General features: G+C 51.0%; 1 protein-coding gene across 1 annotated transcript; it reads left to right on the forward strand.

Annotated features, from left to right (window-relative positions):
- The first annotated feature begins 571 nt into the window (after nt 1–571).
- Nucleotides 572–26,236, forward strand: Tmbim1 (transmembrane BAX inhibitor motif containing 1). The gene is given in 14 exon segments (XM_052193802.1): nt 572–686; nt 4,774–4,854; nt 18,630–18,677; nt 18,679–18,871; nt 20,034–20,128; nt 20,950–21,014; nt 21,141–21,194; nt 21,561–21,611; nt 22,335–22,374; nt 22,805–22,842; nt 23,001–23,088; nt 23,635–23,730; nt 24,560–24,613; nt 24,955–26,236. Coding segments are annotated over 13 exon segments (987 nt in total). The 5' UTR covers nt 572–686; nt 4,774–4,836; the 3' UTR covers nt 25,102–26,236.
- The last annotated feature ends 171 nt before the right edge of the window (nt 26,237–26,407 follow it).

Raw genomic sequence — 26,407 nt, forward strand, 5'->3', positions numbered from 1 at the left:
GTGTGTGCCACCATACCTATTAGAGAATTTATTTTGAAGACAGGATCTCACTGAAAGCTCAGTTTCCAACTGAGCAACTAGGGCAATCTCCCTGCCCTAGATTCCTGTGTTGTGCATCCTTACGTCCTGCTATTATGTTGATTCTGCCTGGTTCTTCTGAGGAAGCTGAGGTAGAAGGATTGCAAGTTCATGGCCTGTGTGGTCTACAGATGAGCTCAAGGCCACTCCACACAATTAATGAGACCTTATCTCGAAATAACACAAACCTAAAAATAAACTGAAGCTAATTTTGGTTGTTGACTTGACACACGGAGGAAGAAGGAACCACCATTGAGGAACTGCCTCTGTCAGATGCCTGTCCTGTGGGCATGTCTGAGGAGCATTTCTTGATTGCTACCTGAGGCAGGGGGCTGTGGGCGGCACCGTCCCTAGGCAGGCAGCAGGGGCTGTCTAACTGAGGTAGCTGCCTTTTCTGAGCTGTGCTCTCTCTGGGCATGAGAGCCAGTCAGCAAGCAGCAGTCTTCACTGGTCTCTGCTCCAGTTCCTAACCAGCTTCCTGCCCCCGCTTCCCTTTCCTCCCCAAGCTGCTTTTGGCTGTGGTGTTTTAAACAAACAGCTAAAAAGGCCGGGAAGAACTGAGCAAGCGTCTATAAATCCACCGCCTACCTCCAATGCCTCAACTACAGGTAACAGATCAGGGTGACTTTCAAACATTTTCCGCTGTGGATCTCAATAGCATACATTTTACAGGCTGCCCTCCCTCCATGCCACCCAGTAGTTTAATTAAAAACTTAATTAGTTTAAGCCAGACAAATTCCAGTCTGGAAGGGACTACTGGCACCAGGGAGCAGCTGGGCAGGGAAGTCAGCTTTCCTGAAGACCGTAGCTCCTGGCAGACAGCGCACACTCAGTGGAACCCCAGGCATGCATCTAGGAGAATATGGGCAGCCAGACTGGACTTGAGAGGATTTTTGTTTGTTTGTTTGGTTTGTTTTTTAAAGGAAACAAAGTTGTTTGGGTTAGGGAAGTGGAGGGGGTGAATATGGGAGGAGTGGGATGAGTTAAATGATCAAAACACATGGTGTGTGCATGCATATGTGTATGTGCATGTGTGTGTGTATGTGAGTGTGTGACATGTGACCATGCACCTGCGTGTGTGTGTGTGTGTGTGTGTGTGTGTGCATGCATGTGTGTGTGAGTGAATGTGTGTGTGTGTGTGTGTGTGTGTGTGAGTGTGTGACATGTGACCATGTGCCTGCATGAGTCAGTTCTCTCCTTTACCTTGGCTGAGGTTTGGCAGCAAGCCCTTTACCTGCTGAACCATGTTGGTGGCCCCTTGTGGCTTTTTTTTTTTTTTTTTTTTTTTGGATTTGGTTTTTTCGAGACAGGATTTCTCTGTGTAGCACTGGCTGTCCTGGAACTCACTCTGTAGACCAGGCTGGCCTCGAACTCAGAAATCTGCCTGCCTCTGCCTCTGCCTCCCAGAGTGCTGGGATTACAGGCCTGCACCACCATCGCCCGGCTCCATTGTGGCTTTTTAACGTGAATCTGCTCCCAGTATGATTCTGAGAAAACAAGGGTTGAAGGGAGGAAATTACATTTTAAACTTAGATCCACACACTAGACATGCATGATAAGTAAACTGGAAATGAAGGTACACTGAGCAATATTTCCTACTTTATTTAGTCTGTTTTATTTGTTAATTCTGGCTGGGATTCTCTAATTGATTTTGGACATAGCATTGAACGCACCGAGTGAAGGGGGGCGGTTGGGGGGGGAAGCACCTACCTTCTACCTTTCTACCTTCTTGTCAAGCATTGTCAGCCAGATCATGCCACCTAGTGGTCATACCTGGGTCTGACTGTGTCTTTCTCCTACCTAGATGTCAATTGGGTACAGGGTGCTTGTGATAAAGATAGTACTTGGCAGGTGCAAGGAAGAGGAGGAAGAACTGAAGGCTAGCTAGGCCAGCCTGGGCTACATGTGAGCCCGTCTCAAAAACTAAAAATGACTGGTTTAGGCTAGGCTAGGCCCCTGATAGTGAGGTAAACAGTGAACTGTGATCTACCCCTGGGCCCCCAGAGCTGTTCTGATGGTAGCCACTATCCACTTACGACTCCTGAGACTTGAAGTGTAAAACCAAGTTTTGTTCCATTTTTACTAATTTCAAATCAAATTATTTTGTGTAGGATGAGGAAGAGACAGAGACGGTGAGGCCACGGTATCTGCACAGTAGAACTCTTGCCTGGCAGTAGAACACTTGCCTGGCATAGCGAGACCCTGGCTTTAATCGCCGCCTTAAGTCCCTGCACTGGGGGAACTGTGCAAAGATCAATACATCAGTGAGCCTGATGTGGTCACAGGATTGTCAGAGGCACAGCTGGGAAGCTGGGAGCCAGGGATGGGGGGGGGGGGGGTGGAGGAGTGGGAGGGTAGGAATTTGGTAAACACCTGGAACACAGTATAGGCCTGGCAGGGCGGGGCCTGAGGTAACTGCCCACCAGGTCAGGGGGAGAAGCCAGAGAAAGCTGACGCTTCTCAGGGAGTGAATTTTAAGATATATACGAAGAATGTTAAAGGGAGCTTCCGGATTGGGAGGCTGAGGTAAGAGAGAAAGAAGCAAACGGTGGAGGAGCAGGGGATGGGTGGGAAACCCAATCCTCACCACGCCAAACAGGTTTGGTGGCTCAAGAGTCCAAGATACAAGGTAGTGTTGGTCAGGGACTAGGGATCCAGTGTAATCCCGACCCTGCTGAAAACCCTGGCCTGGGCAAATCCATCCCAACAGGTCCAGGATGGTTCTGAAACACAGGCTGAGCTCACGTTCACCTGAGTCACTGAGCGGGCTCCCTCCGGACCTGCAACAAGGGACTTAACAACTACTATTTTTAATCCTTACAAACACATTCTATTATTACCTTTCGTTGTACAGACACAGCCACCAAGGCACAGAGTAGCTAAGGACTGGCCCCAAGGTCCCACAGCCACGGATGATTATAACTTGGAGTTGGCTAGTGACTCCCTCAGGGCCTCAGCTTACAGCTGGCTCTCAGGGTCTGGAGGGAGACATCCCCCCCCAGGAGATTTGCACCCTTTTCACAAGCACCTCAGATGATTCCGATGGTCGGAGGAGATGGACAGGGTACCTGACCCTGGCTGTGCTTTGGTGGATTCCAGACAGGTTCCAGCTTCCTTATTCCACAACTCACTCCCATTTCTAGTTGGGTTTACACAGCACCACAGGACTGTTCCTAATGTCTTTTGTTTCTTTCTTATTTTAATTATTTATTTTATTTATATGAGTACACTGTAACCGTCTTCAGACACATCAGAAGAGGGCACCGGGTCCCATTACAGATGGTTGTGAGCTACCTTGTGGTTGCTGGGAATTGAACTCAGGACTTCTAGAAGAGCAGTCAGTGTTCTTAACCACTGAGCCATCTCTTCAGCCCATTATTATTATTATTAATTGTCTTCTTTTTGAGACAAGTCTCACCATGTTACCTTGGCTGGCCTGGAATCTGTTAAGCCTATGCTGGTGTTGAACTGATAGAGATCCACCTGTATCTGCTTCCCGAGTACAAGGATTAAAAGCGTGTACCACTACACCCAACAAAATCTAATATTTTATTAACAGGATTTTTCCTCTTTTTCTGTTCAAGATGGAGCAACATTGATAATTGCTTTTTTTGTTTTGTTTTGGGCTTTTTTGGGATTTGGTTTTTTCGAGACAGGGTTTCTCTGTGTAGCCCTGGCTGTCCTGGAACTCACTCTGTAGACCAGGCTGGCCTCGAACTCAGAAATCCACCTGCCTCTGCCTCCCAAGTGCTGGGATTTCAGGCGTGTGCCACCTCCGCCCGGCTGAAAATTGGTTTTGACATCAAATGCCCATTGTTTCCTTGCTAGGATGCACATTTTCACCTGATGTCCAAACCCTTTAATACTGCTTGGAACATAATAATTGTTAAATAAATATTTTTCTTTTTCCTTTCCTTCCCTCCTTTCCTTTTTTCCTTCCTTCTTTCCTTTCTCTCTCTCTCTCTCTCTCTCTCTCTCTCTCTCTCTCTCTCTCTCTCTCTCTCTCTCTCTCTCGCTTTCTTTCTTTCTTTCTTTCTTTCTCTACCTCTCTCCTACCACAAGATTTCTCTGTGTCACTTCCTGCTGGGAACTTGCTCTTCAGACCATGCTGGCCTTGAACTCAGAGATCTGCCTGCCTCTGCCAGGATTAAATCTATTTTTCATGAGTAAAACATGAGGCTCATTTGCAGGAGGAAGAACTTATGTCCTCCCCCCTTCCCTCTCCTCTGGTATGGTTCCCACTTATCTTCCAGTCCCACCTAAGAGCTGCAGGGCACTTCTGGTCCCACAGGGGTAGGGCCAGGCAGAGGAGAGGAATGGGATTCTAGTACAGGGGGTGGGGAGGGGGCCCTCTGAAGAAGGGCACCTTCTGTGAGGGAGCTGATACACAAGGCAAAGCCTTGCGGGGTGGGAAACTCCAGGAAAGCCGCCTATGCAGTCACAGAGCTATGGAAGGAATTTTGGCGTCTGAAGCCAGGCTGGAGGGGAGCACAGCCAGGCTGGAGGGGCCAACAGCCAGGCTGGAGGGGAGCACAACAGTGCAGACCCAGCCTCCCATTCCTTATTCACTTGGGTCAGGTTCCCTGGACCGTCCCCTCCCCATCATCAGCCTTTTGGCTTCCTCCCATTCAGGAAATAAACTTGAGCCTGGTATCTCCAATTCTCGCCCTTTCCTGACTTGACTTTCTGTTTCAGTAGGATTATGGGATTGTCAGAGAAATGCCAGACACCCAAGTAACTTTGAATTCCAGATAAACAATGAATACTATTTTTGGGGTAAGTATCCCAAAGTGTTTTCTGAGACAGTGGAGGCATTCTTATGCAAAATAGAATTATTTGTTATTTTTGAGTCTTTGTTTCTTTGTCTTGATCAGTCTGTTACACAGCCAGGTCATGGCTTGAACTGGCTATGTAGCATAGGATGACCCTGAACTCCTCGACTTTCTTGCCTCTATTGGCTGGGATTACAGATGTGGGTCACCTACCTAACTCTCCATCAATGGCTTTTACCCAAGGGTCTTGCTTTTCCTAAGCCTGACACCTTGCTGCAGGGCACAGCTAAGGCCTCACTAGTTGGTTTCCTTACATAGTGGAGGCTAGTGCATATATAGACAGGGTCTATCTGTGTGTAGCCTGGGCTGTCCTGGAACTCTCAATGTAGATCAAGCTGGCCTTGAACTCAGGGATCCCTGAGGCTGTTCCTGCCTCCTGAGTCCTGGGATTAAAGGTGCTGCCTGCCAAATCTTGCAGGCTGCAAAACTCACCTGGGACTCTCTCCCTGTGCTAGGCAACAAGGAGAGAGAGCTTGAACTCTTTTGTTTCTCTGGTTCCAAAGAGGGGGTCTGTAGGCAGGGGGACCTGGGGTGCACTGAGGGCTGGGTTGCCAGTGGAGCTCACCCAGGTCTCTAGGGAATTTCCATTGAAATGATATCTTGCTATACAAATACCCATGCATGCTGCATATGTGAGTAGTGTGTGAGTGTGTGCACATTCATTAGTCAACGTATTTTATTTATTGTGTGTGGTGGTGTACGCTTGTGTGTGTTGAGGTGGGGCCCACTTACCTGATCAATATCCAGTGTTTTCCTCTACTACCCCCAGACACACACGCGCACACACTCTTTTTTGAGAACTGTTTCATTGTTTTGGCCTGTCTTTGGGAGACCGAATCTTTTGGGTTCAGGCTCCATCTTAGAAAATCTGACCTAAGGTTGAACTCAAGTTAACTAACAGGCTGGTTGGTACCTAGCACCAGTTTCCAGATTGTTTCCCGAGCAACTCTGCACCTCCCCCCCCCCCGCCCCCCCCCCCCCCCAGGTTACAAGCTCGCCCCTGACACTTTACTTCCTAACAGCCACCAATCAGGAGAAAAACAGCTTATGGTTTGACTCCCAACACTAGCCAATTATGTTAAAGGCCATAATGAACCCCAAACAGATAGATACCCGCTTCTTGCCTCTATAAATGCTTGCCTGAACCTGGGTTGGGGGGTTGGGGAAGGGCGGGGCTCCTGTGGCCCAAGCTCCATCTTGATTAAGATTCAACTCCCTGGTGATCTGTTTGAAGTTCTTGAGCATTTCCTGGCGCGACATCTCCATAACAGGCAGAGGAACTCACTCTAGGCCTTGCTTCTCCACCTGGCTTGTGTGTGGCTGCAGGTGAGCTAAACTCAGGTGTTCATGCTCAGGAGGGAAGCACTTTGCTGACTTAGCCCTTTGATGTGTTTATAAAGTTTACTCCAGGGTAGGAAGGTGGCACAGCTGGTAAAGCGCTTGCTCTACAAGCACGGGGGTCCAAATTTAATCCCTGCCCGGGGGGGGGGGGGGGGGGGGGGGGAGGTGCAGACAGACCCTGGGACCAGCAGGCTCAGTGAGCCTGGCCTACCTGGCAAGCTCTTGCCTGACTGTTGCTCTAGGCTAGGGTGGGGTCTGCTGGGAGGGAGACATCCTACATAGCTGCTCCTGAGGGCTCAGCCTCTGCCCGACTTAGTTTCTAGCTGTGCTTTCTTATTGTGTTCTGGGGGGCAGGTAGGTGGCTCTGCCGGCCGAGGAGAGCACCGGCTGCTTGCTCTTCCAGAGGTCCTGACCTCAACCACAGAGGTCCTCAGCAACCACACGGTGGCTCACTACCATGGAATCCAGTGTACTTCATAAAACAAATCTCATTGTGATTCCTGTCCATTCAAAAGGTTAAAGTGAGCCTGATATGGTAACACACGCCTGTAATCCCAACATCAAGCACTTGGGAGGATGGAGGACTGTTGAGACCTGTCTTGTGGGAGACAGTCACCCACACACCTCACAAACCCACACAAAATAAAGACATGTAATTTAGAACAGTTTACAAAGGGGGAAGTTGCTGCCCATGGGAGTCAGTGTGTGACTTTAATTCCAGGACTTAGAAGGCAGAGGCGTAGAGCCTGGGCGACATAGGGCGTTCCAGGCCAACCAGAATTACATAGTGAGGTCATGTCTCAGAAGAAAACAAAAACGGTCACAAACAAAAATTTAAAAGAGGAAAGTGTCTAGCTGGAGAGATGACTCGGAGGTTAAGGGCACTGGCTGCCTTTCCAGAGGTCCTGAGTTCAATTCCCAGCAGCCAAGGTGGCTTACCACCATCTGTAATAGGATCCGATACCATCTTCGGGCTTGTAGGGTATATTCAGATAGGGTACTCATATACATAAAAATTTAAGGGGAGGAGTGTTAACACTTAGAGGTGACACTGATTGCAGCTATTAGCATGAGATAAGCAAGAGATAAGTTGGACGAGGTTAACTCAGTTGTGCTCCTACCCAGCAGCCTTTGTGCTCAGCAGAAACTGGACTTTGGAACCACACAAACCCAGGCAGTTGTTCCATAGAAAATGAAACTGCTACTTTTTTTTTTTTTTTTTTTTTTTGAGATAGGGTCTCACCATGTAGCCCTGGTTGGCCCATTACTCACTATGTAGACCAGGCTGGTCTCAAACTTACAATGATCCACCTGCCTCTACCTCCTGATTGCTGGAGTTAAAGGCATGCACCACTATACCTGGCTCACTGAACATTAATTTAATGTGTGTGTGTGTGTGTGTGTGTGTTGTCATAAGACAAACTTCCAGAGTCTATTCTCTCCACTCCCTTGAGACTGATTCTCACCTGGAGGCGTGGACTGACTTCAGATCCTGATGCCTCAGCCTTCTGAGTGCAGGGATTCAGGTGTGTGCCACCCAGCCTGGCTTCTGCTGCTGCATTTTTTTTTTTTTTTTTTTTTTGTAAGTGATCAGGGGTAGGACAACAGGAGCTAAGTTCCCAGTCTAGCAACATCAAAATGTACAGCACCATGCAGAACTGAGACCACACTGTTTTGAAGTGCAGAGATGTACCACATGATGAGGTCAGACAGGGGGCTGAATATATGATGCTGGGCCCACAAAAATCACTATTTTATTTTGAGGTGGGGGTCCTATATAGCCCAGGCTGGCCTTAGACTTGCCTAGTAGCTGAGAATAATCCTGATTATTCTGCTCCTATTTCTGAATAGAAGTTCCTAGAAAAGCCGGCGGTGGTGGCGCACGCCTTTAATCCCAGCACTTGGGAGGCAGAGGCAGGTGGATTTCTGAGTTCGAGGCCAGCCTGGTCTACAGAGTTCCAGGACAGACAGGGCTACACAGAGAAACCCTGCCTCGAAAAACCAAAAAAAAAAAAAAAAAGTTCCTAGAAAGAAACTGAGTGCTCACCTGAGCCTTTGAGCAGGCTGATTAAAAGACTAGAATTCCTGTGACTGGGTAGAGGGTAGAATGTTTGCTGGTCCAGAGCCTAATTACAATTTATCCTGGGTTATCTTCAGCCCCTAAATAGCCATTTCTTGCCTACCTGTGTCTGCCCTAACATTCAGTGACCAGCAGATAAAACCCTTCTACCAACCCTCAGACTGAGTATCATCAGACTGCCTTTTAGGCCTATAGCTATGGCTGAGATGTCTCCATTTTGCTATGACTTCCTACTTAGTTTTTCCAACAGTCCATCTGAAAAGTGCCCCAACTTACAATTTTTTTTTTGATTCTACCAATATAAAAACTATCAAATTTATTATGGTTGTGCACACCTTTAATCCCAACACTCAAGAGACAAAGGTATGCAGGCCTTTGTGAGTTCCAGGGTAGCCTTGTCTACACACTGAATCCCAAGCCAACTAGAGTTACATGGTGAGACCCTTAAAATAAAAAACAAGACCAAGGGCTGGAGAGATGACTCAGTGGTTAAGAGCACTGACTGTTCTTCGGAAGGTCCTGAGTTCAAATCCCAGCAACCACATGATGGCTCACAACCATCTGTAATGGATCTGACGCCCTCTTTTGGAGTGTCTGAAGACAGCAACAGTGTACTTAGATATAATAAATAAATAAATAAATAAATAAGCAAAACAAGACTAAATCAAAGCGCCCCCTGTGGTGATTTGAATATACTTGGCCAAGGGAGTGGCACTATTAGCAGGTGTGGCCTTGTTGGAGGAAGTGTGTCACTATGGGCGTGGGCTTTAAGACCCTCCTCCTAGCTGCCTGGAAGCTAGTCTTCTAGTGACTTTCAGATTAAGAGGTAGAACTATCAGCTCCTCCTGCACCACACCTGCCTGGACAACTGTCTTGATGATAATTGTCGGAACCTCTGAACCCGTAGGCTAGCTCCAATTAAAGCTCTGTGGTCCTAAGAACTGCCTTGGTCTTGGTGTCTGTTTACAGCTGTAAAACCTTAAGTAAGACAATTCCCAACCCCCAAAACTTCACCAAAGGATTACCATGTTGGAACACAGACTTTCGGATGACCTACATTGGTTTTCCCACAGGCACATATTCGGTTCCTCATTACCTCTTTGAGGTAAGTTATTTTATTGTTAACATTCCCAAAATATCTGGCATTACAGGGGTACACCACTCCCACTGTTTATGCAGTGCTGGAGATGGGACCCAGGACTTCCTGCACCCTAAACCAGCATACTACCAACTGCCGTAAGACTATTTTTACTTCCCAGTAACGCACAGTGAGCTGTTAGTGTAAATACACCATGAGGCTTACAAAACACTGAAATTCCCTAACCTAACACACCCTGTCATTAAGTGACACATGACTGATTGCAAGCAGAGCCTCAGAGTCTCAAGCCTATGTTTGTATTTTTGGCATTTTAAATTTGAAAAGGGCAGTTAGCTTTAAAGCACAGAATTGTTAGATATTCATCACAGATTTTTTTGTGACTTAGAAATGATTTTTTTATGAAATAAAAAGTTTTAAGAATGGATATAAACATAGCACAGCCATGTGATACAATATTGTGCATCACTGAAACTATTCTTTTGTTGTTTGGTTTTGCTGGGATGGGATGAAACCCAGCTGGGTCTCTCACATGGAAGGCCGTACACCCCTAGACCTAAAGTGCTGAAGATCGGTTAGTGACAAAAAAGAAAAAGGAAAAAAAATTCAGTGAAATCTGACTATGTGAAACCAGAGTCAGTAACTGCAACACTTGGACTAAGGCCGGATGACAAGTGCTGGAGAACAGCCTGAGATACATAGCGACATCGCCCTTTTACTCAGAATATAAACAAACAAACCCAATAACAACTTTTAAGGCTACTGGACTCGCTCTACAGCCCCTAGCGCAAATCGTTGGTAGGTAGGCACTGACGACGCAAAAGTAGCGCTTCTTTCTGGGGTGGAGTCTGGAATTGATGGAAAGAAGTTATTTTTTCCCAGTGAGTTTGGGGTTTGCCCTCCTCCGCGACCCAGCGTCGCTTCCAGTAAATGTGAACCACTCACACCTGGCTCGCGGTTGGGGTCTGGAGCGGACCCCAGCGCTCTCTGGCGGCCTCGGGGACCCCCGGCGGCTCCTCCCCACTGGCGGCGGAGAGAGACGGGGCGGGGCACAGAGCCCCAGTCCAGCCGGGCCCAGCCCAGTCCCCGCCAGCGCCCGGAGGCCCAGGCGGATCTTACGGTCGGAACAGCGCAGGCAAGTGAGGGGGCTGCGGCCGGTGGAGGTGGGGACTCGGGGCCGGCGGGGACTGGAAGTGGCTTGGGGCGGCGCTGCGCCCGGGCGCCCGAACTTTTCTGGCACGCGCGGGCCGACTCCGGTCGTGAGCAGGAGCCGGAGTGGGGTCCTTTCGTCCTGCCTGTTTCGGTCTTCAACTTTCCTCGCTCGCCTGGCGCAACCGCTTTCGGTGCGCACCCGCGAGCCGACCCGCATCTTGCTGGGTGCTCCTCTCAGTGGCTGAGTGGCTTGTTTGTCTGAGGACGTGTCCCCCACTCCGGGGCCCGTGCTGCAAGTGAGATGGAGGCTGTCATGGTCCTCAGCTGGTGGGGAGAAGGAGGGAGGGAGCCAGCCAGGGCTGCCAGCGAGTCCTGGCGTCACCAAGCGGCGTGAAGACAGGTGATGAGGATCTATCTAAGGTGGGCGGGTGAGGGTGTTGAGGGAGTCCTAGCACAGTGAAGGCGCCAGCCCACTCAAATCTTCCTAGAGAAGAGGCCATTCCTGCTCCTAACCCGGCCTGCTCCTTGACCCTGTTCCTTTGCTCTCTGATTCAGAAACCTACCACAAAGTACAGTCAAGCTGATGAACTTTTTTTATTTTTTTGGTTTGTTTTTGTTTTTTGAGACAGTTTCACTCAGTAGCCCAATCAAGCCTTGAGCTTGTTGCAATACTTCTGCCTCAGATTCTTAAGTGCTGGGAGTATTATAGTGAAAGCTGTCATGCCTGGCCCTGGTGACCTCTTTAGGTCAAGAGTAAAAATAAAAAATGAAACAGGGAAACGGGAAAAGGGAAAGCAGGTCAGGGAGGACCAAGAGGGAACCAAAAACGAAGGAAAGGAAGGCACTCTGCCAGGCAGAGCCTGGTGTCTTCACCAGGTCCTTTTCCCCCGGGGGCCTCCTTCCCCAGTCACTCACTCCACTGTGGCCTATGGGTGGTGGCACCCATGGGCCTGAGGGTCAACCTAAATACCGGATAAGTGGGGAGAGCTGTCATGGAAGCTCTGTCAGGTGTCTGGTTCTCTGGGACTCTGAAATATTTATCTCAGTGGTGAGCTTTGGTTTCAAAGCTGGTGTCTTTGGCCTGACCAGTGGTGGCAGGGCAAGCCAGGTGCTTCTTTGCGCTGCTTGGTCTGCCTCAAACAGGTCACCGTACTTCCTCTCCTCGTCACTTGCCTGTTGTTACCTCTCCAGTCATGGGACCCCGGTCTTAGCTTATAGTTTCAAGGGAAGTGAGACCATTGCTTCAAGGCTCCTGATTTCCTGTCTGACATCAGGGCAGATCAGAGAGGTAATAACACATTAGCTGCCGAGCAGCTGGAGAGGCTCTTGGGCTAGGGTAATAGGCACTTAGGCTCAGTTTCCTCCTTTAGAATGGGGGATCCTCAGGGAGAAGCCAGCTATAGCAGAGCGCCTCCAAGACCTCTCATCATGGGCCTATGGCAGAGTAGAAGCACCAGGACTGAGTGTGTGAGTGTGTGGTGGTGCGCACCCTTCATGCCAGAGGCTGAGGTAACAGTGGCCTGAGCTATAGGGCAAGTGCCTGCCTCACAAAACAGTAACAACACTGGGGCATGGGCCCTCGTTCTTCTCAGAAGACAAAGGCAAAAGGACAATTGCAAACCAGGCTACAGACCCGAAGCCAGCCTGGGCTGTAGAGCGAAACCAGTGCTGAAGCGACGTCCAAGTCTTCAGAGGGCCTTCAGTTAGTTCTCTTGATAATGCTGAACAAGAGTTGGCCTTGATAGGATCTTCCAGCCTTAACTGAAGACTTTGGGAGTCTAGGCCAAAACAGGACTTGTTTTAAAGTAGGACTAGGAGTAAGATGCAGAAGTCCACAGGCCTCTGCTTGTCATGGACATAATGCATTGGTCAGGGATGAAGGAAAGACTTCCTTCCATAGAATGGTCAGTAGGGTTCCTGTGACACGGGTGGTAATGTTCTGTGTTGCCTACACTTTATCCATGCCGTGCTATAAACCCTACCAATGGAGGTTCTGGTAGTTGTTGGACCCAAGGGTGGGGGCAGACCCTCCAGGGGATCCTGGCACTCAGCTGATATGAGAACGCATGTCTGGTCCTCCTATCCACAGGTTCTTATGGTCTTGAACTTGTGGTCTTCCTGCTTGAGCCAACCTAGTGCTAGGTTACAGGTGTACACCACCATGCCCGGTTCTTACTTGTGTGCGAGGGTGAGTGTGTGCGTGTGGCGGTCCAGAGAGAGGATGGCTCAGGTAGTCGGTCCTTTTCTTTCACTGTGTGGGTTCTAGGGATCCAACTTAAGGCTGCCAGGCTTGGCAGCAAGTGCCTAAACGTGCTGATCCACTGAGATTCTTTGCTTGGTGTTTAGTGCAGCTGTTTTGAGGGGACAGGCTGGTGGAAGCATGGGGTTTTAAGAGCTGGGGAGAGACATGGGTTGTCCTTAGGGTTAGGTCCTCGTGTACTAAACAGGCTGCCTGGGTCAGCCTCACACAGTCTGGGAAAAGCGGGAGCATCTCAAGAGAGAGTGAGAGCTAATGGCTACCCTCTTGCCTAGAACATGCCTTGTGCCTCCGCCTCTGTATATGTCCTATACATTACTAGAGGCAGTCTGTCAGTGTCTAGATTTCCATGTGTGTGGGGTGGGGTGGAGTGGGGTGGCTATGTCAGTTTGTTCTGAAGCTTTCTGTCCTGTTAGCCTGTTTATACAGAATCAAATTGGCAGGGCCTCAGTGGATTTTGATCTTTCAACCTAGAATATACCTATCTTACAGATGTAAAAATAGGGCCTGAAAGTGGGGAGTGACCTGCCCCAATTCATGTACTGGGGTCAGTACCAACACCAGGACAAGAATTAGGTCCCTGTTCCCACACCGGAGACTCAGGCAAAGATGGGGAAAGGACTCCACATCCACTGGACACTCATCTCTGCTGGTCTTCACCACCTCACCCTTAGCCCTGTGCTCCCCTAACCAGGTGAGGGTGCTTCAGGTGTCTTCCCTGGCAGACAAGCACCCACGATCACTCATCAAGTTCAAATCTGCCCCCCCCCCCCCCCTGCTGTTTACAGATTGCCTTCCCTGGATGCTTAAATCCTAAAGGCCATGTGTCTGGAAAATTTCCACTGTTTTGAGCTAGGCCTTTGCCTTAGCCCTGGCTGGCCCCAAGTTCACCGTGTGGCTCTGCTGACTTTGAACTTGGAGCAGTCCTGCTTTAGCCTCCTGAGTGCTCGCATTACAGGTGTGCCCCAAGATTCCTGCCTCTCAAACGTAGCATTTTATTTGGAGGTGTGATCTTTTGTGAGCATCACAAGTACCTTAGTTGCTTCCTGAGTACTGATCTTACCACTCTTAGGCGGCCAGCCCTCTTCCTTCCCCACCCCTCTATGACTTTCCATTGTGGTCGGATTAATACTCCTGTTCTTCTGCTTGTCTCCCCTCCTAACCTGGAGAAAACACAAACAGGGTGGGGCGGGCCTTTGTGTCAAAAATAGCAGCAGCCCTGATAATGACTTCTTCCTTTTTTTTTTTTCTTTCTTTCGTTTAATTTTGTGAAAGAGTCTCAGTATGCAGCTCTGGCTGTCTAGAAACTCTGTAGATTAGCCTGGACTTCAGCTCAGATCTGCCTGCCTCTGCCTCCCAGGTATTGGGATTAAAGACCTGCGTTCTTGCTCGCTCGAGTTCTCTCTCTCTCTCTCTCTCTCTCTCTCTCTCTCTCTCTCTCTCTCTCTCTGTTTTTCAACACTGGGTTCCTCTGTGTAGCCTTGGCTGTCCTGGAACTTGCAAGGCCTGAAACAAAGCAGGGCAGGCCAGAGGTGATGAGGGGCTGGAGAGGGCGCTTTGCTCTGGCCCCTGTGGCTCGTTTGCTGGGCTTTCGGATACTGGAACTTGCTATGCAGAATGGGTTGGCCTTGAACTCACAGAGATTCCCCTGCCTCTGCTAGAATTAAGAGGCATGAAGTACAATACTTGGCCTAGAAGTTCCAAGTTTTTGGCCAAGAGGGCCTGTCCTGGGCTGGAGCTTTTGGGTTCCCTGGTTCTAGCTGACACCTCAATGCTTGGATCCCCTCTACCTCACCTCCTAATCTTGAGGCCAGGCCACCCTAAGGGTGCGATGTTGCTTCCTCCCCGTCTCTGTCCCAGTGGCTGTGTGCTGGGGTGGGAGGGGTTTTCTTGGGGAGAGTGGAGGGAGGAAGCTAGGCATGGAGACCTGGGTGTGGGGCGGGGCTTCCTGAGATGCGCTGAGCAACTCTTTCCATTCTGGTCTGGGCACTGGCTCCTGGCACTCCCGAGGGCAAGCTGCCTGGACTGCACCTCTCTGTCCCTCCCTCCAGACACACCCTCTGGCTTGTAACCCCAGCAGCTCAGCCTTCCGGCTGCAGATTCCAGAGTCTTAACACTTCTTATGCCACAGGAGAGCTAGAGCCAGAGTCGGCCTCCTGAGACAACCCAGGCTTCAGTGGGGAACAGCTTCCCCAGGTTCTACACTGAAAACCTCGGCCACCAAAAACTCCTGCTGGGTTGGCCCAGGACACAGTCCTGCTGCCACCGTGACTGAGTCAGGGAGGGGCTCTGGGTTTTCCCTGACATGGATGGATTACCTGAGAAAGGTACAAGCGGGGACACTGCCTGACCGGACACTGATCACAAGCTGGTGTTTGCTCACAGAGAAGCTGAGGCCTTCTCAACTTAGGAAAATGCTCACAGTTCTTTGTAACCCCGGAGCCTGTGAAGCCCTCCCAGCCCCGGTGAACCCAGAAGGCCTGGCTCCACCTCATCTCTACTGTCTCCAGGTCTCTTTTCTGTCCTTGTCCTTCCTAATCTTTTCTGTCTCCAGTCATCCCCATGCCTCAGCCTGGCCAGGAGAATAACTGACCACCCCCCCTAGGGTAGTGCTAGCCCAGACCTCAGCCCTGGAGGGAGCCTTGGAAGGGTCCTCATGGAGGCCAGGCAGAAGCTGACGCCTGCTTAGAAGCCACGTTGGGGGTTCTGGGTTCCAGAAGTTCTTGCTGGTCTGACAGGTACTGTCTATACGTGGCTCAGTGGTGAGCAGAGGCTGGCGACTTTCTGGCTGGTACAAAACATGGGTTCTACCCTCTCACATCCAGGGTCATACAGCCAGGACTACTGTAGCCTGGGACCATTGTGTCTAAGTGGGTGGGTGCCTAGATTCTGAGATTTTCAATCTCCTTGTGCTGATGGATGGGACTGGAGTGCACTATGGAGGGGCCAAATCGTTGGGCATCCACTTCGGGGTAAGCCTGCTATTATCACTGGAGGATTTGAGACCAAAGACATGGGAGATGGCTGAGAAATTGAGATAGGTAGACTATTCAAATAAGGGACTCAAACAGGACACCAGAGTCAGCCTTGGGGGTAAGCCTTATACCCTGGTGAGGTGTCCCCAGCCAACTTTCTTCACTCTCCTAAATCTCAGCGTCTGTAAGAGCACTGCTCACATGCTGGTGTACTCTAAGGAGTTGGGAGTCAGTGAATTCACAGCTGAAAACAGCCGGAGTCTATCTCTGGTTAGGCTGCGCACTGTTCTAAGAGCCCGGGCCATTCTTTTCTTTTCTTCTCTCTCTCTCTCTCTTCCTTCCTTCCTTTCTTCTTTCTTTTTCTTTTTTAAATTAACTTATTTTTCTTTTATGTGCTTTGGTGTTCTGCCTGCCTGTATGTCTGTGTGACTGTGTCAGATCTCCTGGAACTGAGTTACAAACAGTTGTGAGCTGCTGTGTGAGTGCCTGGACTTGAACCCAGGACCTCTGGAAGAGCTGAGCTGCTGAGCCATCTCTCCAGCCCCCTCAGTGTGTGTATTCTCTTAGTTTTTACGGCTCCTTGGGAGGCACTGTTAGCTGGGATTGAACCCATCTTCCAGGTGAGGACACTGAGGCTGAGGCATAACATCGTCTCTGATTCAAAAGGGCAGGTGCTGGAGGACTCAGAGAACTATGCTGGGACCAGGCAGGTCCACCGGCAGGTTCCTACCAGCATGACTACCAGCCTGACTGGGCGGGTCAGGGAGGACAGGACGGAGGCCATGAGTCAGCAGTGGAGCTACCCTAGACTCCAGCCACATCCCAGGCAGTGAGTCACGGCAGCCCCTTACTTGGGAAGGGGGAGGGGCCACTGTATGCAAAAGTCAGGCCCTGTGGTCAGTTCCCAGGGTCATAGTCAGCTCCTAGAGCTGTCACTGAGCCCTGAGACCACTCAACCACCCTGTTTCACACATACTTTGTGAAAGTCAAGGGCCAGGTCATTGTGACATCATGGCTTGGTGACACTGTTGGGACTAATGACGGGGCCTTTCAGGACTGTTTAGCCATCAGCCTGCACCACCATCCCAATGGAGGATGTCAGATAGACCTAGATTACTGGGATAAGGGCCATAACGAAATGACAGGCATCTCTCTACCAAAGGTAACCTTTGTCTTCTTCCCTTCCCCCAGGTCGCCATCCTTTCTGTGGCCTCAGAAGGGGACTTGGAGAGGGAGAGAGTAGGGTTTAGGGGAACAAGGCTTTTGCTCCAAAGGCTGGGGCAGGGAAAACCTGCTTCTTTTATCTGGCTTGCGATTACTCTGTCCTTTCATGGACCCAGACTCTGCAGTTCAGTCTCAGTGGCTGATCTCGCCACTCTGGGTGTCCCATTTCTCCTGCTGCTCTGCCCTGCTCGACGCCTGACTCCCAAGCTTGCCTGCCCGGCTCACGCCTCATAGCCTTACTCTCTGGAAGGGCTCTCTTCTCTCTGACTTGACACATTCTTGCTCTGGGGGACGGAGAACAGCTTTCCTCAGTGTGACCTGGCCTGTCACTCGATCCTCACTGACTTTCCTTCTGAATAACTCTTCTTGTCCTGAGAGGAGGCGTGAACGTCCTCTATCTGATCTCTGAGTTGCACTGGGTGCCATGAAAGAGAAGCTGGGACTCTCCTGCTTCCAGCGACAGCTCTGAAGGTGCTGCTGACCTGGATTTTCAAGTCTTTCCTGTAGGGCAGGGGTAACTCTTCACAGGTGTACATGGGAAGGGGTGGTGCTATGAAAGAAATAAGGACACCATTTCCTTGGCTTGTCTCCGCCTTTATGTCTGCCATATCTAGATGTGCCTAGCATTTGATTCAGGGTCCCCAGGCTGTGATGAGCTTGGCCGAGGAGGCCTAGAGAGTGCAGCGGCACAGGAAGGACGCAGCACCATGCGGGGTGTGCACTCCGTTCAGGGTGTGCCCTAATGGCTGCTTCTAGGACCGTGGGAGCCACCTTACTATGCTGGGCCTTGATGTTCACCTGGAGCTTCCAGCAGGCAGCAGGCAGCAGGCTCTCCTGTCCGGCATTCTGTCCTGTGCCCTCACTTCTCAGCTTTCTTTCCTTGACCCTCCCTGCCTCTGCTGCCGGGAAGATTCCAGAGACCCCCCTTTCCAGGGAGCTCCGGAGGCAGCACTGTTTACTCCCTGGCAAGACCAGCGAAGGGAGCAGCAGGCACAGGCTGCCACATGCCTGGGTGATGGGAAGGGAACTGGAGAGTCCTGTCTCCTGCCTGCCCTGCCCTGCCCTGCCCCTCCCTCTGGGGCCTGGCAGTTCTGGTACAGTGGCGGATTGTTTTCTTCCTCCCCTTTCCTGCTCAGCTTCTAGCTTGGCTCCACCCTGTATCTGGCCCTCCATGTCTGCTGCTCCAGCCAGCTGCTGTGAGGGCTGGGCTGACCCCTCCAAAGGGTCCCAGCTGGCCAGCCCTGTGACTCACCAGGAAGCTCTTCTAGGGGCCTGGTTCTGCTGTCCAGCCTGCACTGCAAGGCTTCCTAAAGGAGAGCAGGGCGTCCCTGGGCTGCCACTCTCTTCTGTTCTGATACTCAGCTGTGACGCTGGTCTTCTGACTAACCCCCACGCCTACTCTCCTGTGGCCAGGGAAGGGGAGGCCCCAGATAAAGGGTGCTGTGAGAGATTACAAAAGCCTGGGGCTGGCCCATGGGGTGGTGGCCTGTGGGCAGTGAGTGGCATGTGTAAGCTACAGACATAGCCTAGAAAAATGAGAAAGGGTGGAGTGAGCGCCAGGAACTCATGACTGATTGCTTGTTTCCTATTGTAGGTCCCAGAAGCTGGGGTTTCCCCTCAGCCCTTGAGTGGCCATGTCCAATCCCACTGCCCCACCTCCCTATGAAGACCACAATCCCCTGTACCCTGGCCCTCCACCTCCCGGGGGCTACAGGCAGCCGTCTGTCCTGCCAGGTGGTTATCCTGCCTACCCTGCCTACCCTCAACCTGGTTACGGTCACCCTGCTGGCTACCCACAGCCGGTTCCTCCTGTCCATCCAATGCCCATGAACTATGGTGAGTCATGGAGGGTGGCTGGGGGGTTGTGGGACAAGGTGGGGCTTGGGACTGAGGAAGCCTTACATTCCCTTCTTCCTGCCATCCCCTCTGATACTGTTTCCTCTTCCTGTCCCACCTTCCCCTTAACCTCCTGGTCTTCCATCCAGCCACTTGCTGGCCTATGTATTCAGTGAGGAGACTGAGGCCTTAAGACACATACTGGAACTTACACCCAGAGACGGTAGCTGGGTGAAGGAACGGCTTCTAAGTGGTTGCCCAAGGAACCATTTCTCTTTCTCAACAAGGCTGTTGCCACTGTGTCTGGGCACCATGTCTTCCTTAGGAACCCTAAGCACTTTTTTCTTTAATATCCTAGGGCTGACACATCTCCATCCTTTATATACAGTCTGATTTTTGCCAACAGCCAAAATGGTATGGTTGCCTGATGAAGAAGGTGAAGGTGAGGTTAGACTATATATAGTAAGCCTCTTCTCCTGAGGGTGGAGTTTGCATTTCTTTTTGGTACAAGAGACTCAACTCAAGGTCATAAAGCATATGCTCTGCCTGTGAGCTACCCCAGCTCCTCCTGGGTAGATTTTGGAAGTAGTTCCCCAAGAGGCATCCATGGAATGTTGGTGGCTTACAGCAGCCTCCGAGTCCCAGAGCCAGCGAGTGTATGGCCAGCTCTTTTAGGGCATGTATTCTGAGGCATGTATCCTAAGAAATCACAGGTGACCACGTGCATTGTGAAGCCTGCTGCAGAACCAGCCTGTGCCCTCCTGCACCCACTTCCCCACTTCCTGGGTAGTCTTCCCTCTTTCTCTCTGGCCCTCTACTCCCAAGGCCACTGATCTGCCAGCCAGTTCCACTCCTTAGATGCCAGCTGCTTCCTGGATGGCGATGCCACCATCCTGTCCCCAAACATGCATGCTGAGCACCGAGCCTGCAGCAGCTGCCTGCTGACAGCGCAGTCTTTTCTCACCTAAGCCCAGCTGGGGTCACTCTGAGGGAGCCTAGAGACCTGAGCTGGATAAGAGTCTGGGAGTCCCAAGTGTGTCTTTTGGACAGAGGTGCCTGAGCCTTGGTTTGAGACCCCCGTCTCAAAGGTGAGGGGTGCTGAGATGGAGGCTGTGTGTCTTCGGTGCCCAGTTGGTTTGATGTGACCTGCCTCTGGTCCTAGGCCATGACTATAATGAGGAGGAGAGAGCAGGAAGTGACAACTTTGGTCCTGGAGAATGGGATGACCGGAAAGTCCGACATACCTTCATCCAAAAGGTAAGAAATGGGCTGGGGCTGGGGGCGGGGGGAGGTGGGTTCAGGTACACATCCCCACGTAAGTGTCTTAGCTGCCTTCCTCTGCACCTTCCTCAGAGGGGATCCCCCTCTCTAGGATTCCCGTTGCCCTGACTTTGCTTTGGGATGACAGTGAATCTGGGATTGGATTCTGCAGTTCCCCTGCCTGCTCGGTTCTGTTAGACAGCAACATGCTGTCTCTAAATCACCACACACCCTCCTTTTAGCCCTTGTCACAGAAAACTGCTGTGTACAGGAGCAGGCAGAGCAAGTGAGAGTAAACTCTAAACTGACTGTAAGCTGGATGCTGGGTGGGTGGAAAGGGGCCAAGAAACAGCCGAAGTGGCAGAGAGGTCCCTTCCAGGCCAGACTGCAGTCAGGGAAGAATCTCTGGGAACTCTGAAAGTGGAACCTTCCAAATTACAGTCATTGTTTGTCTTTTCAAGACTGATTTTATTAAGGTGTGTGTGTGTATGTACACACACACACATACACACACACACACATGCACACGTGCACGCATGTGAGTGTAATATCCAAGGAATCCAAAAGAGCAGCAATCAGACCCCCTGGAGCTAGAGTTGGATACAAGTAATTATGAGCTGCCTGATGCTGTTTCTGGGATCTGAACTCAGGTCCATGAGCAATATATGTTCTTAACCACTGAGCCTTTCAAACTAAAAGGAGCCCCCTTGTCCCACTAACAAGAGCGTGAGACAGGTGGGCAGAGGCCTTGGCGCTGAGGGGCCTCCGGGGAGAGGCTGGCGTGAGGCGTGAGCTGCATCCCTGGCTGTTTGTTGTAGGTGTACTGCATCATTTCCGTCCAGCTGCTCATCACTGTGGCCATCATTGCTCTCTTCACCTTTGTGTGAGTTTCTCCTTTTCCCAGCCTGGGTTACCTGCTAGGCTGCCCGTGGAGGGGTGGCTCTCAGCTGGAGGCTGGCAACCTCAGTATGAGGTTTCCAACCTCTTTCCTTGGCATCCTGTTTTATAGGAAACCAGTCAGCGAATTCGTGAGGAACAATGTGGCTGTGTACTACGTGTCCTAGTGAGTGCGGGGTGTTGCTGCTGGGATGGAGGGGACAGGAGGCAGCTGGCCAGCTTTGTTTAGGGCAGAGCTATGCCCTAGGAGAAGAGGGCTTCCCAGAAACTGTGCCACTCTCCAAGCAGGGGCAGAAGGGCAACCTGAGGAGGAGTAACAGCACAGAGTGCTGGGACAGGACAGGACAGGACCAGGCAGATACATGGTGATGAAGTGTAGATTTCATGGTGCTGCCCAGGCTCTCTGTGATCACCTTGCACTCACTACCTTCAGGTCATACTGGGCTAGGAGCAGGCCGTGTGTGTGTGTGTGTGTGTGTGTGTGTGTGTGTGTGTGTCCTGACCTATAGCTGTGTCCCATCTCTTCCCCCAGCGCTGTCTTCCTTGGCACCTACCTGATCCTTATCTGCTGCCAGGGACCCAGGTGAGTATTGGAGACCCTGACAAGAGGAGGGCAGAAGTGGGACAGGGACAGAACATTATAAGAGGAAAAGGGTTTATACAGTGGAGAGAGCCTACAAGGAGTGCTGATGAGGGACAAGAGGCCAGCTGTGTTACAGAGTAGTGTGTGATGCCCACCTGGCTATATCTGTCTTACAAGACATTTCAGGCATTTAATAAACAGAAAAGGAAATCAAAAGGGGAGGAAATAGCAAGACGGCTCAACAGGTAAAGGTACTTCCCACCACGCCTCACGATCTGAGTTTGAGGCCTGAGACCACATGCCACATGTTGGAAAGAAAATGATTCCCACAAGCTGTCCTCTGACCTCTACATGTGTGCTGTGTTGCATGTACACACACACACACACATACACACACACACACACACGTAATAAAAAACATTATAAACACAAAAGGGAAAGTTACTACATCCCTAGCAGGAACAATTCAAGGTTCAGAGAGGCTGAGGGACTTTGTCACCGTCACACAGGGGACATGAGAGCTGTAAACAAGTCCTGGCCATGGAAGGACTATCTCAGGTTATCCTTGTGTAAATACCTGAGTACCCTCCTTAAGGAAAAGACTTATTTCTCGGGAGCTAAGGACTTCCTTCTGCTGAAGGGGCTGCTAAGACTTGACGGGCACAAGGCCGGTAACCAGGGTCTCTCTCCCTCTCCCTCTCTTTCTCTCCCCTCCCTCTCCAGACGCCGATTCCCATGGAACATCATCCTGCTCACCATCTTTGTAAGTCTGAAAGGGAGATGGGAGACCTACCCGGGGAAGGGTTGGGGACACCCCTGTCCTTGGCTGTCCCTGCTCTTGCTTTCCTCTGTGGCTGTTCTTCGCAATCCAGTTACATCTATCCCCAGCTCTGGCAGGGCCATGGCGACCACAGTGTTGGGGCTGGGACTTAGAGCCTAGTCTGTGGTGAACCATATTCAGTAGCCCATGCTGTTCCTTTTTTTTTTTTTTTTTTTTTTTTGGTTTTTCGAGGCAGGGTTTCTCTGTGTAGCCCTGGCTGTCCTGGAACTCACTCTGTAGACCAGGCTGGCCTTGAACTAAGAAATCCGCCTGCCTCTGCCTCCCAGAGTGCTGGGATTACAGGCGTGCGCCACCACTGCCCTGCTTTGCCCATGCTGTTCTTAACTGTCACCTCATTCTTTCCTTCCCTCAGACATTGGCTTTGGGCTTTATGACAGGCGCTATTTCCAGGTATGTTCAGGGACAGTCCTCCATGTTCTTGGGGAGGGAATGTGGCGAGAAGGGAGAGGCTGGGTGGACGATGAGCACAATCCTGAACACAGGGAGTCTCTACTTCCGGCTTATGCCTCGGGCCCATCTCAACACTGCTTCCTTCCTTTCCCCTGCAGTATGTATGATACCAAAGCTGTCATCATAGCAATGATCATCACTGCTGTGGTATCCATTGCTGTCACCATCTTCTGCTTTCAGACTAAGGTGAGGATGGGGAAGGTCCTTCCCTGGCCACCCTGCTCTCTTACACACACACACACACACACACACACACACACACACACACACACACACCTTTGGGTTTGGTGCTTGGGCAGGCATGGGAGGTCCCAGACCCTTGCAGACCAGGGATTTCCCTAGCCTAATAATCTACTCCCATGTCTGTACTTGCCAAGTTGCTTCCTGTATGGTATGTGTTCTTAGCATGTCATTGTCACTGCCATGCCCCCAGGATCAGCACTGGGACTCCCCAAATGGAGCTCAGGGCCAGTCCTCTGGGATGCTAAGGATAGCAGTTATCGGGCTGGAGAGATGGCTCAGTGGTTAAGAGCACTGACTGTTCTTCCAGAGGTCCTGAGTTCAATTCTCAGCAACCACATGGTGGCTCACAACCATCTATAACGGGGATCTGATGCCCTCTTCTGGTGTGTCTGAATAAAGCAATGGTGTACCCATGCACATAAAATAAATAGTTCTTAAAAAAAAAAGGATGGCAGTTATCTGATGTGCCTCTTTCTCCCTTTCTGCTAGGTGGACTTCACCTCGTGTACAGGCCTCATCTGTGTGCTGGGAATAGTGCTGACAGTGACCGGTATTGTCACAAGCATAGTGCTGTTCTTTGAATATGTGAGTGTCCTGCCTCGAGGGCAGAGGGCAGGCGGCAGGCAGACTTCCTGTGGAGCAGGGGCAGGCTCTGGCTCACACACCTCTCCACTGGTCAATGAAGGCACCAACACAATACCATCCTTTTGGGTTAGGGTATAACAGACTTGTCTCAGGCAGTGGTAAACCACAGCCCCTTAAATCCTGGATAGCACCATTCAGTTCCTATAGGACATGGTAGGTTAGCCGAGACTAGGTTGTGAGATAACCCTGAAGAACAAAGTCAGGCCTGGTGGAAGGGGCCCTGGGATGGCTGGTTCTGATGCCTTCTTTGCTTTCAGTCTGCTAAGGGGGGAGCACAGGGCTGGAGGGGAGGGATTAGAGCGAGAGGTGCTGCCCCTCTCACCATGGCTGGTCCTGGCCTGTGTACAGGCACGTGGCAGTAGTGTTGAGCAGGGTGGCAGGTTGCCAAGGGGGCTTCTCTAAACTGTTCCTAAGGTAGGCTGTAGGAGCCAGTGAGCTGCACCCATGGGCTACTGGGAGCTGCTCACTGTCCAGACTCTTCAAACTGCATGCGCTGGGCTTGCCGTGTGTCCAGGGTCTACAGTAGACTCACCTACTCCTTACTAGCTTCCAGCGTGGCTGCCGGGTTAACGTGGACATTGTGGGGCAGCCCCTGGCAGATAAATCACATTCTCAGTTTCTCCCAGGCTCTAGAGAGGCAGGATAGGGGATCCTGGAGAGGTGACGTCCCTCCCTCCCTGCTCTGCAGGAAGAATCCAGGGTCAGCTGGGTTTCGAGGGCCCCGCTTTGGTCATGCTTGGCTTCCTAATGCCATACTGTCCCGTTTCAGATTTACTGGCTCCACATGGTCTACGCAGCTCTGGGGGCCATCTGTTTCACCCTGGTGAGTTTGTTCCCTCTTCTGGGAGGGGAGCTGCGATGGTGTTTAGGCCTCTTGGGAGGTGGGGAGGAGCCATGGACAACTGTTCTTTTTCATATGTAGGGGATTTACAAGTTTCTGACACCCCTGCTGTATTCTGTTCATATTCTGGCTGGGTGACAGCTCTGTGTCAGTCTTTGGTAGACAAGTGAACTGCTCAAGGACAGAAACCATGTATCACACTATTCCTTACTGACTCCATTAGTGAGCTGTATGGCTGGCCCAGGGCTCTCAGGACATTGTGCTGACAGGAAATGAGCCCTGGACACTGAGCTCCTAGGTACTCATGTCTGGTTTCCCTGCAGTTCCTGGCTTATGACACACAGCTGGTCCTGGGGAACCGGAAGCATACCATCAGCCCAGAGGACTACATCACAGGCGCCCTGCAGATCTACACAGATATAATCTACATCTTCACCTTTGTGCTCCAGCTTGTAGGAACTCGAGACTGAGAGAATGAAAGATGTCCCTTTCATTGGCCTGGGACTCTCAACCTTTCCTATTGGGCTCTAGGTCCCATCTCCCCTCAAGAAATCTGCTCAGTTTCCTCTCTGTCCTGGGGCTGGGAGGGCTTCTGGTTATGTTCTGGGAGATCCAGGATGCTGGGGTTACTGGTACCTCTTGCCCTTGGTGGGCATGGTAAGAACTAGTCTGAAGGTGTATCTCCTTCCCTTTAGCCATGACGAGTATACATCAAACGTTTCACGTGTGTGTGTATGTGTGTGTGTGTGTGTGTGTGTGCGCTCGCGCGTGTGCACGTGCACGAGCACGCAGAGGGGAGTAGGGAGCCTGTGAACACAGGAGCTCTGAGGTGAAGAGGCTCCCCTCCCTCCCACCTTGGTTCCCCTCCCGGATTCAATAAAGCCAGAAGTGTTGCCTCCAGCTCCAGTGCTCATAGGCCACTTACGCCGGCTGAAGTCTTTAGGCCTTGGCATCTCTCAGCTTTAGAAGCTAGAAGGGATCTGTGCCCTGGGGTCTCTCTGTTCAACCCCATCTTCCAGTAACACGTATCGGTTATTTATCTGGCTAGGGGAAAAGACAGTGAGCAAAGTTCATTCAGGGTGGGGCTAACACAGGATGGCATCCACCCTGGCTGGCACCCTTCTTGACTACCATCCAGACCCAAAGTGCTTGGGGCCTTGTGAGGCTTTAAAATCCGATCTAGAGGGACCTCCTACTTTGCTTTGACACACAGAGGTAGAGGTCAGCAAGTGAGGTAGATTGTGGGTATGGCTGGGAAGCAGTCTGGGTGAAAGATGGGTGGGGACAGGGAAAGGGCCTTGGGCGCCCTCTCTGGTCTGAGAAACACTGAAGTCTACTCTGGTACACAAGTTCAATCTGTTCTGTATTCCCACAGGGAGATTTTAGACTAAAACCCCTTCTTCAAGCCAGCTGTTGCTTTCTTTGTAATCCAAGTGCCTCCGGCTGGTACCAGGATGGGGAAAGAAGCCAGTTTATCAGGTGGAGTAGAAACCTTACTAGCCCAAGGGCATAGTTGGAGCTATTCTGTCCAGTACTTGATTCTGAATATATCACAAAGGGACACAACTAGAAATGAATAAAGTTTTGTTTGGCAGGAAACACTAAGTAGTTGTGGCTCTTTTCTTTTTAATCTTTTTTTGTTTGTTTGTTTTAAGACAGGGTTTCTCTGTGTAGCCCTGGCTGTCCTGGAACTCACACTGTAGACCAGGCTGGCCTCAAACTCAGAAATCTGCCTGCCTCCGAGTGCTGGGATTAAAGGCATGCGCCAATTAACTG

Source organism: Apodemus sylvaticus, chromosome 9 (assembly GCF_947179515.1).
Source record: "Apodemus sylvaticus chromosome 9, mApoSyl1.1, whole genome shotgun sequence".
Lineage (NCBI taxonomy): Eukaryota > Metazoa > Chordata > Mammalia > Rodentia > Muridae > Apodemus > Apodemus sylvaticus.